The sequence below is a fragment of the Herpailurus yagouaroundi genome, unplaced genomic scaffold (assembly GCF_014898765.1).
Source record: "Herpailurus yagouaroundi ecotype Mexico unplaced genomic scaffold, PumYag 187, whole genome shotgun sequence".
Taxonomy (NCBI): domain Eukaryota; kingdom Metazoa; phylum Chordata; class Mammalia; order Carnivora; family Felidae; genus Herpailurus; species Herpailurus yagouaroundi.
Genome location: NW_024412418.1, coordinates 1262359 through 1277049, shown reverse-complemented (window position 1 = coordinate 1277049; position 14691 = coordinate 1262359). Strand labels below are relative to the sequence as shown.

At 38.0% G+C, this 14691-nt stretch overlaps 1 protein-coding gene across 23 annotated transcripts in view; it reads left to right on the top strand.

Moving 5' to 3' along the window:
• Positions 1 to 11634, top strand: part of MS4A13 (membrane spanning 4-domains A13) — a 66388-nt gene extending 54754 nt beyond the window's left edge. For 8 of the 23 annotated variants that reach the window (XR_005796795.1, XR_005796796.1, XR_005796806.1 and 5 more), the window contains 2 exons: positions 1337 to 1454; positions 3969 to 4157. Coding sequence is in view for 5 of the 23 variants with exons in the window: in XM_040495016.1 (XP_040350950.1) it covers positions 1398 to 1454; positions 3969 to 4052 (141 nt within the window). In the remaining 18 variants the exon portion in view is untranslated. Of the gene's footprint in view, positions 1 to 1336; positions 1455 to 2706; positions 2789 to 3968; positions 4158 to 11623 lie in introns of those variants that run through there. The other 15 variants (XR_005796811.1, XR_005796809.1, XR_005796804.1 and 12 more) reach the window with 7 other exon arrangements.
• The last annotated feature ends 3057 nt before the right edge of the window (positions 11635 to 14691 follow it).

The window sequence follows — 14691 nt, the reverse complement described above, 5'->3', positions numbered from 1 at the left end:
GACTGACTCTTGATTTTGGCTCAGGTCATGATCTCATGGTTTGTAGGTTTGAGCCCTGTGTCAATGCAAAGCCTGCTTGGGATTCTCTGTCTCCCTCTCTCTCTGCCTCTACCCAACTCTTGCTCTCTCTCTCTTGAAAATAAACATTAAAAAAAGAAAAGAAAAGAAATGTTAATCTACTTACTCATGGTCAGAGCTCTTTACTTGCAGAACATTCATTCTAATAAAAAATGGTCTAAATTCCAAGTTATTTCACTACACAAAATTGAGCCCTAACAGAAATCAGTTAAATGACACATCAGAGAAACATCTTCTGGCTGCAGGGAATGCTAATATTTTATGACACATACCCTGAAGGATACCTTAAAGTAAAACCTTGAATAAACATAAGCCTCCAGGTATTGCTTCAGATTATATTTACACAATAGGAATGTCTCTTTTTACTGGGTTGGAGTGCAATTATAATCTTGATTCTTTCATTTTTCCAACTTATCTCTCGAACCACCAATGCTTATATAAGCAAGAAATCCAAGGTCTTCTTCCCCGTTGACCATCTCAAATTATTCAAGAACATTGACAGCCAAAGATTCAATATGGACTCCAAACCTCTAGTTGAGTAGTAGTAGACTACCTCAGTGATCTACCAACATGCCCAGAATTTCACATGTCATGGATTCAGTTGCTATCAAATGGTGTCAGTATTGAAAACTGGTCTCAATAGCCCATGGTGGCCTTGTCACAAAGTGCTTTGGGCCCTTCTGGCCTGCAACTATCCAAGTGTCCTACAAGGATATGGGTCTACTGGGGTTTATAGTCAGAGGCACAATCCCAGGAGGAAACCACCTACCCATAGGACACAAAAGCCCTTCTGTTGAGTCTAGTCATAAACCCAAACCTTTTTTTTCCCTCCACTGTAAGTTCCTCTTTAGGGCCCTTTCCTAAAACGGGCCTAATTCTAAACGTCTCTCCATTAAATAAGTTCTGTAACACCGAACTTCAAGAGTGTTCCGAGTCCATCTTCTCTAGAGGTCCACTGGCTTCAGTGAAAATTTGCTGACCTTACCCAAAACCACACACAGGAAAACGTAATCGATGATTCTCTTTATCCATTTGGCAGAAAACTGTCAGCTTATGCTCATCCTCAATAATTATGAGTTATCACCATGATCAAGAAAATACATATAAATAACCACAGTTTGGGGGGCTGAGGATATATTGAGTAGTTATTCTCTTAGTTTTTTATCTTCTTGCAATTAATTGTACAATGCTTTGATTATTTTTAAAGTGTTAACGTATAAATATCTGTAAGGAATGTACATTTTATTTTTGGAAACAGAGAAGTGGTAAAATCCTTTCAGAATATCTGTTTTTATTCACCATCTTGGAGTTGTTTACAGCGTGCACAGTGGCCCATTGGATATACAAAGCTAAACATCTCAGATAATAAAGATGTGGTAAGTATCCCCTTTGTCCCTTGGTGAATTAGAAGATACTGGCTTCCATTATGAACCTGTTTGAAGAACTGAACTAAAGTTTTAATAAGATTTTAGTGTCGTCTCTAAGATGTGTTAAAGGTAGCTGAAAACACACTGTACTAATGTGCACTGAACAGGTTTCTACACAACTGAGGGACAATAATTTGCCCTAGACAAAGATGTTTTGTATTACATAATTTTTTTATGTTCACACCTCGTAAGAGAACAGGATAGAAGATAGATGATTTTCTGGCTTGAGTCTGCTTAAGTCAATACATATTTCACTAGAAACAAACAAAAAGAAATTTTTGGAGGTTATAAGCAAGTCCAGGGATATGGGAATGCTGAAGTCTTATACCTTTAATTTTCAAAGTTTGAGAAAATGTGTTGAATAGCAAAGTGTAGACTCTTTGGCATTTTCAGAAACCACAATTTTACAGTAACTGAGAAGTTGGAAAAGATGGTAAAATCCATTTTCCTACTTCCTCCACATCTACTACTTCATGTCTAAAGACAAACTTTATCTCCAACTGACCTCAACATCACAGAATCAGAGGACTTTGGTAAAAGATACATCTGCCCTTTCCTCCCCAGTTTCCCTATCAGAGGCCCAGGTTTAAGGATCACTGAATCATAAGAACAACTCAGAAGGAGTGCAACGTTAATGTGGAGGAAAGAGTGGTTTATCTATGTATTCTAGACCAGATACATAAGGAGATTTAGGAAATGATCATTAAGAATCAGAATGCCTAGGGGCGCCTGGGTGGCTCAGTCGGTTAAGCGACAGATTTCGGCTCAGGTCATGATCTTGCGGTTCATGAGTTCAAGCCCCACATCAGGCTCTATGCTGGCAGCTCAGAGCCTGGAGCCTGCTTCATATTCTGTCTCTCTCTCTCTCTCTCTCTCTCTCTCTGTCCCTCCCCTGCTCATGCTCTGCCTCTCTCAAAAATAAATAAACACTAAAAAAAAAAAAAGAATCAGAATGCCTAGAACCCCGGGGTCTTGGAGCAGAAGTAGGAAAAAAGATTTGAGAGAAAAGGGGAAGGGAGATACTTACAGATCTTGTTTTCAAATATTTCTGGTTCTAAGCCTTCATATGTACTTGGATGAAGCCATTGATACCCAGATCATATTTTCTTCCACCTCAAGCATCTGCTAAGTAAGGATAGGCATTGAAACATGCATACTAAAGTACAAATCACTGAGATCAAATCAACCATTGCTCTGATAGGAGAATGGAAATGCAAATTGCCAAATAATGTGAAAAAAATGAAGGAGCCCAAGGAAATCTTTCATCTAAGCTATGAGATGAGGTAAGAATGATATGGGTAAATCTCAGCTTTGAAAGCTATACCCAAGACTATTAGGTTTCATTCCTATCAGAAGTGTCATGTGTGGAATGTATGATTATGGAAATTATGGAACACCAGAATATGGGAAAACGTCCTCAAATGATATGTTTCTTGGGATCTCAGAAACTAGCAATGGAGAGGGAAACTTTATAGAAAATGTATTAAAAGGCAATCAGTGTTCCAGATATCAGGCTTTCAACACCCTTGTAATTTCTATGGAATGACATCTCACGTATTTTCAAAAGGAAATGCCTTTTGCAGTAGAAATGGAGATGTAGCTTCTGAGTATCAAGAGAAAGTGGAAAATCCAAAGGGAAAATTTTTCTGATAATCCCATCTCTATTCCAAATAGTTTTATCAGATTCATTCAAAATAGAGAGTATTTAAGCAAAGCAATTCTGCAGATTAAGATGGTAACCCAAACAAGGCATATTTATGAAATGGTAAATAAATTAATGAGCATGGAGTATAGTCTTTGTGGAGGTGAGTGGTGGGAAATGGGATTCAAGAAAGTAGGTTGGATCTAAACTATTACAGAAATGAATGTCGTGCTATAATATCAAACTCTCATGCTGTCAGTGTTGGCGGCCATAAATTTTAATACTGGGAGATGGAGAAAAAGAGGACACGTATATTTAGATCACACGCACCAAACACACATACACACACCTCAACTTCATAATTCCCTATGAATAAATTGAAAGAGAAAAATCATGAATTGAACCTATGAGAATGTTTATAGCTCTCGACCCAATTAGAATTTAAACTGATAGGTATTCAACGCTATACTGAATAACGCAATTTAGTTTGAGTAGAAAACTATATGTTCTTACGTGATCAATATTTTTAAGGGATGTATCTATTCCTATAACATCATTTTTGGCTGTCAACCTAAGGAAACAAAAAGGAAGGATGGGAGAAAGAAAATAAAGAGAAGGAAAAAAGGGGAAAAGGCAGCAAAGGAGGAAGAAGGAGGAAGGAAAATTTTTTAAAAGCACCAAAAGCCCATGGTTTAATTTTTAAATCTCAAGGATGAGAACTTTCCGATTAGCATTCTTTCCAAAATTCTACCCCAAATCCTGCAGTTATTTATTTGGGAGTGTATTAATGATTCAGTTTACTAACATCCAACTTACCTCAGGTACACGGCAGAAGGGGATCCTTTTCCTACATATTGAAGAACCGTAATGACCTGAGTCAAGGAGGAAAGTGTAGTGGTGAATGAAGAACTTCATTTTGTTCAAGAGGCTTCTTGGAAAATGCATTTTAATGAAGTCCATCGTAGTATTTCCTTTCCCGCATTTCATTAACAAAAATTTTAATTGATAAATATGGTTTTTCTTCTGTGGGGAGGTGAGCATAAATTTATCTCAAGTTGAATCTGGTCATAGATTTTCCCATACAATAGAAATTCTAAAAATGGGTATAATGTTTCTGGAGTGGGATTTAGATCTAATATTATATGATGATGTGCTAAATTCTGACTCAAGGAAATCATCTCATTGTGGAAAATAAAGTCAGTATAAATTATAAAAGATCCCATTACCTGTGAGTGTCTCTTAATAGATTAGCTTGAAATACAAATTCTAATATTTCCCACTTCCTAGATGTTGCTAACATTTGCATTGCTTGCCTAGAGTCAAGTGTATTATAATTTAATATCTCCCTATATTATTGAGACTAAATGAATGAATGTCTCTCGGATTTTCATTTTTCTAGAAAGTCTAGCTCCCAAAATGTTACATCTCTTTGCCCCCAAGTTTACTTTACGCTTTATCACACTTTGAATTTTATAAACATTTTAGGTACATTACCTTGTTAGAAATTTTATATGTCTGTAAGCCTCCTCTATTTTTAAAAAACACCATGTCCCATCCCCCATACCCCACTCACACTTCCCTCCCTCCATGAGCAACTGTTCCATTGTATACAATATGCATATTTTTAAGTGTTTCCAGACAATGCATGGCATTGTACGGTAGGCATGTGTTTGTAATTCGTGTAGATCAAACACACAACATACATACACAACGTACTTTTTTTTCTCTCAGCGGTACGTTTTTAAGATCTATCCACACTGCTATCAGTACATCTATCAAATTGATTTTTAAATACTGCCCAACACTCTGCGGCACGCATCCAGAACATTTTACACATTCGCTCTACTAGAGATAAACATCTAGGTTGCCTACAGTTCTTTGCCCCTTGAATAATTTCTTTAAGAAATGAATTCAGGAGTGGAATACCTGTGTGCTATATGTGTATGTCGTTTGCTCATGAAATGCAGGAACTTCCACCATTTAGAACCGTCTTCTGTTGCAGTGTCTTTAGGTTATGCACTCTTTCTTCAGTACAGTCTGTATACTTTTTGTTCCCTAGGAATTCACAGATTCTGGTTCAACAATAATGTCACTTCCTGTTTTTCAGTGTAGCAAGGTTTTGTTTTTTTTTTTTTTTTTAATTTCTTGGCATTGGAGTTGACATGAGAAAGAAGTAGCATCTGTTCAGTCAACCATCAACTAGAAACTACAACTATAAGAGAGACTCGAGGGGCGCCTGGGTAGCTCAGTTGGTTGAGCACCCGACTTTGGCTCAGGTCATGATCTCATGGTTCGTGGGTTTGAGCCCCAGCTGAGCTGTCAGCACAGAGCCTGAAGCCTGCTTTGGATTCTGTGTCTCCCTCTCTCTCTCTGCCCCTCTCCAGCTCATGCTCTCTGTCTCTCTCTCTTTCTCTCTCAAAGATAAATAAATAAACTTAAAAAAAAAAAGAGGGAGAGAGATTTGAGTACATACATAGTTTAAGAGGAAATGTAGAATAGGGAGTAAGATTTGAATATACTGCAGACAAAGAGGTAACTGATGGAATAAGGATCATGAGCCCATGAAAGGAAATGAGGTTAATAGCACAGGGACATGGAGATATACACTTTAGGAACAGAGGAAGGATACCCGGTTCTCAGCAAGTAAACAAATAGGAAATAATTGTCATGTAAATACATATATTGGGAAACATAAGGGAAGGGCATGACAGCCTTAATTTTTCCTTTGAAATAAATGGCTAGGCAGTCATCTAAGAGTGAAAGGTAGTAGTTGGTAAAGGACTTGTTTGGGTTAAGAGTTATATGAATCAGACACAGAAATGATCAAATCATAGTCAAAGGGCAGATGAAAAACACAGATAAAGCCAATGAGATTTGAAACCATGTATTTGTTGTGCTGCTTATCCATGTGATTGTGAGGGTTTCCCTACAACACTCCATACAGAGAAGGTGAAATTACAATGTGGGAAACTTGCATTTGTGAGTTCTAATAAGAAGGTAAAATAGTTGGATCTATGGGATCCAGCCTGAAAGAAAAAGGATATGATGCCAGGAAAAGGCCAATAATTTTGGAAGAAACATAGGGTTCATGGGGCCAATGATTTGAAAACATGGCTACCAACACGTAAGATGCCTTTGTGAGAATTAGAAAAAAGCACCCAGTCCAAGAGGAGAGATTGTGCAACAGTAGGCCTTCTGGGTTGAATTAGAAGATGGGTCCCCCTTTGGACAGTAAAATTAGGAATTGAGGCCCCCTTTCCCTGGATGACCAACTTCAGCGCAAGGGGAGCCAACTCTGCAACTGGAGCCCAGGTGGGATTTCAACCTCAATTTTTGCCCTCATTGACATGCACCCTGCTGTACAGTCTGGTCTAGAATAACACGAAGAGTAGCTCTAGGCAGAGTCATAATATATGGAAACTAGAGAATGGTTGTTTGTGATCACAGAGCAAGATATTAGAATTAGGAAACCAGAGAGAATTAGTTCCAAGCGATGAACTATTGGAGGCACTCATTCATTCATTTATCCAACACTAGTTATTGACTACCTACTGTGCATCAGACATAATTCTTGCTTCTGGGAACACAGATGTAAACACGAGTCAAGACCCCATCCTCTTTCCTTACTAGGGAAAGGAAGACAGCAGCACTATTTGGATCACACTCTGGTCAGCAAATCAAACATACAAAAATTTAAACAGCCACTCCTGCCCACCCTGGGGGCCTCCACAAAAGAAGAAAGAGTCCCTGAGAGTGACTCATTATTCCAAAACTTCGTAACTAAAGAGACAAAATCAAGCACACATCCTGCTTTACATTTTTTTTCCACTCACATATCATAAATATCACTCACATATCATAAATTCACTTATTTAAAGTATAAACTTCAGTAGTTTTTTAATATATTCACAAAGTTGTGCAAATACTACCACCTACCTAGCATTGTACCATTTTTGTCATTCAAAAGAGGAACCCCAAACCTATTAGCAGTCATTTGGACATCTCCTGAACTACTCACCCTGCCTCTGAATAATACTAATCTACTTTCTGTCTCTATGGGTTTGCCTCTTTGGGGTATTTCATAAGAATGTCTTTTGTGACTGACTTCTTTCACTTAGTGTAATGTTATCAAGGCTTGTCCATGTTATACAATGAATCAGTAATTTCTTCTGTTTCACTGTCAAATAAAGCTTCGTTTTATGGATATGCCATAAGGAGGGAGATGAAGGCAAAAGAGCACGATTTAAGAATTAGAGAAATCAGCGACTCATTAAAAAGGAACAACATCAGAATCATAAGGGTCCCAAAAGAGGAAGAGAAATAGGGGTAGAAGGGTTATGTGAGCAAATCATAGTGGAAAACTTTCCTAACCTGGGGAAAGACACAGACCTCAAAATCCAGGAAGCACAGAGGACTCCCATTAGATTCAACAAAAACCGTCCATCAACAAGGCATGTCATAGTCAAATTCACAAAATACTCAAGCAAGGAGAGAATCATGAAAGCAGCAAGGGAAAACAAGTCCCTAACCTACAAGGGAAGACAGATCAGGTTTGCAGCAGACCTATCCACAGAAACTTGACAGGCCAGCAAGGAGTGGCAGGATATATTCAGTGTGCTGAATCAGAAAAATATGCAGCCAAGAATTCTTTATCCAGCAAGGCTGTCATTCAAAATAGAAGGAGAGATAAAAAGTTTCCCAGACAAACAAAAATTAAAGGAGTTTGTGACCACTAAACCAGCCCTGCAAGACATTTTAAGGGGGACTCTCTGAGGGGAGAAAAGATGAAAATATATACGTATAAGTACATAAATACTAAAAGCAACAAAGATTAGAAAGGACCAGAGAACACCATCAGAAACTCCAACTCTACAAGCATCATAATGGCAATAAATTCATATCTTTCAGTACTCACTCTAAACGTCAATGGACTCAATGCTCCAATCAAAAGACATAGGGTAACAGAATGTATAAGAAAACAAGACCCATCAATATGCTGTTTACAAGAGACCCACTTTAATCCTAAAGACACCTACAGATTGAAAATAAGGGGATGGAGAACCATCTATCATGCTAATGGTCAACAAAAGAAAGCCGGAGTAGCCATACTTATATCAGACAATCTAGACTTTAAAATAAAGACTGTATCAAGAGATGCAGAAGGGCATTATATCATAATCAAGGGGTCTATAGACCAAGAAGACCTAACAATTGTAAACATTTATGCGCCAAATGTGGCAGCACCCAAATATATAAATCGATTAATCACAAACATAAAGAAACTCATCCATAGTAATACCATAATAGTAGGAGACTTCAACACCCCACTCAGCAATGGACAGATCATCTAATCAAAAAACGAACAAGGAAACAATGACTTTGAATGACACACTGAACCAGATGGACTTAACAGATATATTCAGAACATTTCATCCTAAAGCAGCAGAATATACATTCTTCTCCAGTGCACATGGAACGTTCTCCACAATAGACCACATACTGGGACACAAATCAGCTCTAAGTAAGTACAAAAAGATCGAGATCATACCATGCATATTTTCAGACCACAATGCTATGAAACTCAAAATCAACCACAAGAAATAATTTGGAAAGGTAACAAATACTTGGAGACTGAAGAACATCCTACTAAAGAATGAATGGACTAACCAGGCAGCTAAAGAAGAAATTAAAAAGTATATGGAATGAAATGAAAATGATAGCACCACAACCCAAAACCCCTGGGATGCAGCAAAGGTGGTCATAAGAGGAAAGTATATAGCAATCCAGGCCTTCCTAAAGAAGGGAGAAAGACCTCAGATATACAACCTAACCTTACACTTTAAGGAGCTGGAAAAAGAACAGCAAATAAAACCCAAAACCAGCAGAAGACAGGAAATAATAAAGATTAAAGCAGAAATTAATGCTATCAAAACCAAAAAAAACAGAACAGATCAATGAAACCAGAAGCTGGTTCTTTGAAAGAATTAACAAAACTGATAAACCACTAGCCAGTTTGATCAAGAAGAAAAAGGAAAGGACCCAAATAAGTAAAATCAAGAATGAAAGAGGAGAAATCACAACCAACACAACAGAAATAAAAGCAATAATAAGAGAATATTATAAGCAATTATATGCCAATAAAATGGGCAATCTGGAAGAAATGGACAAATTCCTAGAAACATATACACTACCGAAACTGAAACAGGAAGAAATAGAAATTTTGAACAGACCCACAACCAGTAAGGAAATCGAATTAGCAATCAAAAACAAGAGTCCAGGGCCAGATGGCTTTCCAGGGGAATTCTACCAAACATTTAAGGAAGAGTTAACACCTATTCTCCTGAAACTGTTCCAAAAAATAGAAATGGAAGGAAAACTTCCAAACTCTTTCTATGAAGCCAGCATTACCCTGATTCCAAAACCAGACAGAGACCCCACTAAAAAGGAGAACTATAGACCAATATCCCTGATGAACATGGATGCAAAAATCCTCAACAAGATATTAGCCAACTGGATCCAACAATACATTAAAAAAATTATTCACCACGACCAAGTGGGATTTATACCTGGGATGCAGGGCTGGTTCAATATCCACAAAGCAATTAACATGGTTCATCACATCAGTAAAAGAAAGGACAAGAACTATATGATCCTCTCAATAGATGCAGAGAAAGCATTTGACAAAATACAGCATCCTTTCTTGATAAAAACCCTCAAGAAAGTAGGGATAGAAGGATCATACCTGGAGATGATAAAAGCCATATACAAGCGACCCAACACTAATATCATCCTCAATGGGGAAAAACTGAGAGCTTTCCCCCTAAGGTCAGGAATCAGACAGGGATGTCCACTCTCGCCACTGTTATTCAACATAGTATTGGAAGTCTTAACCTCTGCAATCAGACAACACAAAGAAATAAAAGGCATCCAAATCAGCCAGGAGGAGGTCAAACTTTTACTCTTTACAGATGACATGATACTCTATATGGAAAACCAAATATTCCACCAAAAAACTGCTAGAACTGATTTGTGAATTCAGCAAAGTTGCAGTATATAAAATCAACACACAGAAATAGGTTGCATTCCTATACACCAACAATGAAGCGACAGAAAGAGAAATCAAGGAATCAATCCCACTACAGTTGCACCAAAAACCATAAAATACATGGGAATAAATATAACCAAAGAGGTGAAAAATCTATACACTGAAAACTATAGAAAGCTTATGAAAGAAATTGAAGAAGACACAAAAAAATGGAAAAAGATTCCATGCTCCTGGATAGGAAGAACAAATATTGTTAAAATGTCAATACTACCCAAAGCAATCTACATATTCAATGCAATCCCTATCAAAGTAACACCAGCATTCTTCACAGAGCTAGAACAAACAATCCTAAAATTTGTATGGAACCAGAAAAGACCCCAAATAGCCAAATCAATCTTGAAAAAGAAAACCAAAGCAGGAGGCATCACAATCCCAGACTTCAAGCTACACTACAAACCTGTAATCATCAAGATAGTATGGTACTGGCACAAGAACAGACACTCAGATCAGTGGAATAGAATAGAGAACCCAGAAATGGACCCACAAACGTATGGGCAACTAATCTTTGACAAAGCAGGAAAGAATATCCAATGGAATGAAGACAGTCTATTCAGCGAGTGGTGCTGGGAAAACTGGACAGCGACATGCAGAAGAATGAACCTGGAACACTTTATTAAACCATACACAAAAATAAACTCAAAGTGGATGAAAGACCTCAATGTAAGACAGGAAGCCATCAAAATCCTTGAGGAGAAAGCAGGCAAAAACCTCTTTGATCTTGCCTGCAGCAATTTCTTACTCAACATGTCTCCGGAGGCAAGAGAAACAAAGCAGAAATGAACTACTGGGACTTCATCAAAATAAAAAGCTTCTGCATAGCACAGGAAACAATCAGCAAAACTAAAAGGCAACCGACAGAATGGGAGAAGATATTTGCAAATGACATATCAGATAAAGGGTTAGTATCCAAAATCTACAAAGAACTTATCAAACTCAACACCCAAAAAACAAATAATCCTGTGAAGAAATGGGCAAAAGACACGAATAGACACTTCTCCAAAGAAGACATCCAGATGGTCAACTGACACATGAAAAAATGCTCAACATCACTCATCATCAGGGAAATACAAATCAAAACCACAATGAGATACCACCTCACACCTGTCAGAATGGCTAACATTAACAACTCAAACAACAGATGTTGGCGAGGATGTGGAGAAAGAGGATCTCTTTTGCATTGCTGGTGGGAATGCAAACTGGTGCAGCCACTCTGGAAAGCAGTATGGAGGTGCCTCAAAAAACTAAAAATAAAACTGCCCTATAACCCAGCAATTGCACTACTAGGCATTTATCCAAGGGATACAGGTGTGCTGTTTTGAAGGGACACAAGCACCCCCATGTTTATAGCAGCACTATCAACAATAACCAAAGTATGGAAAGAGCCCAAATGTCCATCTATGGATGAATGGATAAAGATGTGGTATATCTATACAATGGAGTATTACTCGGCAATCAAAAAGAATGAAATCTTGCCATTTGCAACTATGTGGATGGAACTGGAGGGTATTATGCTAAGTGAAATTAGTCAGTCAGAGAAAGAGAAAAATCATATGACTTCACTCATATGAGGACTTTAAGAGACAAAACAGATGAACATAAGGGAAGGGAAACAAAAATAATATGAAAACAGAGAGGGGGACAAAACCAAAGAGACTCATAAATATGGAGAACAAACTGAGGGTTGCTGGAGGGGTTGTGGGAGGGGGGATGGGCTAAATGGGTAGGGGGCATTAAGGGATCTACTCCTGAAATCATTGCTTCACTATATACTAACTAATTTGGATGTAAATTTTAAAAAATAAAAAATAAAGTTAAATTATAAAAATAAATAAACAAACATAAAAAATTAAAAAAAAAAATACCACTAGTCCTGGAAGAAACCAGTAATACTTCAATTCTTTATTTCTCCACTCCAAGCATGCTTTGACATGCAAACTCATTCACCACTAACTGAAAGTGTGTCAACCTTTGATAGGAGAGAAGGAATAGAAATAAAAACCAAAATCAGGCGAGGAAATGAGAGAAGTTCAGGGAAACTCAGGTCGGAGGTGTGTATGGGCAGTTGGAACAGAAGGCGTAAACCCAGGTTCTCACCATTTACCGAACCCCATCCAGGCTTCTGGGGTGTGAGCGATTCATATGAAAATAACCTGAAATAAAAGAAAACGTCTCAAAGGAAGACAGAATTGAAAAATGTTTAGGATGTCGCATCAAAAGGATTCTCCAGTCGTTTCGATTTGAAAGTAGCTTTCAGCAACCTGGCCAGAGAAATCAAGTGATGGGTGATGGTGCCCTTTTTTATTGTTTTTAATAGAAATATACTTGACATACAACATTTTGTAAATTTAGGTGTACAACATGTTGGCTTAATACATTTATATACTGGAATATGATTGCCATGGGAGTGATGGTTAGTGCCTCTATCCTATCACATAATTATCATTTCTTTTTCATGGCTGGCATCACAAAGATCTGGTCTCTACGATCATCACTCCAACAGTCAAAGGCAGAAATCACACTCCTAGCCAAAAATGGAACAAAGAAACAACATATACACAGCAACAATGAATGCCAGCTAATTTTAGCCCGTGGGTTCCAAAGTCTTGACCCTCTGCTTGAGGGTTGGCCTTGGGGATGGAGAGGACCAACCGAGAATGGAATGTAGGAAACAAGGGAGAAGAGACGCACCAAGACAACTTTGAATGTGAAATTATGTTTTGTGTTATCAGTTACAGTTACATAAGCAAATGGCACTGGATAAAATACAACTTGATGTTAACTATAATGAAGTTATATTTCACATGTTTTCTGGATTCTTTCATCATGTAGTAACCATTAAGCATAGCATCAAATTTGATTAGTTTAAATTTTATTAGTTTCACTAGAAAACTAAACATTCATGTATGTTTATTCTAGGCGTTTAGTGTTTATGAAGCGTGGTCATTAGTTTCCAACCTAAAGGGGAAAAAAGGAAAAGAAAAACACCAAGAGCAAATGGGTTGTTGATTCCTGGGGGGAGGGAGCGAGGGAGGGGAGGGTCCTGAATGGTGAGAATATTCCCATTAACATCCCTTCCAAAATGTCCACTCAAAATCCTGTGGTCTGACATAGACGGTCCTCTCTGATCAGTTTTTCAGATATGTCTTGTCTGCCCAGAGAAGAGATGACTCACGAAGAGGTGTCTCTCAGAGTCCAAGAATTAATATTCTTATTCAAGAATAACCTGAGAAAAGCAGAGAATATGCCAAAATGAGTAATGTTTATTTCAACCTGATTGTGTCCTTTCTCTGAGTCCCTGCATGCTGTGTCTCTGAATCAAACTACCGAATCAGAGTAGGTCTTTAATTGGGATGAATTTGGAAAGTCATTTAGTAGAAAAATTCAATGACACTTTTCAAAATGCACTAATTATCAATTTAACACTCTACTTATCTCAGGTTCATGATACAAGAGAGTCCTTTTATTACACATTAAGGAACAAAAGAACCATCATGGCCTCAGGCCAGAATAAAAAAGTTTAATGGTGAATGAAGGAAGAATATCACCATTTTGTTCAAGCAGCTTTCTAGAAACACATTTTAGTAAAGTTTGTCCCAATGTGTCTTTTTCCCGGTTCTGTAAATGAAAATTAAAATGAACGATTCTGTGGCACAAAAACAGACACATAGACCAATGGAATAGAATAGAAACCCCAGAACTAGACCCACAAACGTATGGCCAACTCATCTTTGACAAAGCAGGAAAGAACATCCAATGGAAAAAAGACAGTCTCTTTAACAAATGGTGCTGGGAGAACTGGACAGCAACATGCAGAAGGCTGAAACTAGACCACTTTCTCACACCATTCACAAAAATAAACTCAAAATGGATAAAGGACCTGAATGTGAGACAGGAAACCATCAAAACCCTAGAGGAGAAAGCAGGAAAAGACCTCTCTGACCTCAGCCGTAGCAATCTCTTACTCGACACATCCCCAAAGGCAAGGGAATTAAAAGCAAAAGTGAATGACTGGGACCTTATGAAGATAAAAAGCTTCTGCACAGCAAAGGAAACAACCAACAAAACTAAAAGGCAACCAACGGAATGGGAAAAGATATTTGCAAATGACATATCGGACAAAGGGCTAGTATCCAAAATCTATAAAGAGCTCACCAAACTCCACACCCGAAAAGCAAATAACCCAGTGAAGAAATGGGCAGAAAACATGAATAGACACTTCTCTAAAGAAGACATCCGGATGGCCAACAGGCACATGAAAAGATGTTCAGCGTCGCTCCTCATCAGGGAAATACAAATCAAAACCACACTCAGATATCACCTCACGCCAGTCAGAGTGGCCAAAATGAACAAATCAGGAGACTATAGATGCTGGAGAGGATGTGGAGAAACGGGAACCCTCTTGCACTGTTGGTGGGAATGCAAATTGGTGCAGCCGCTCT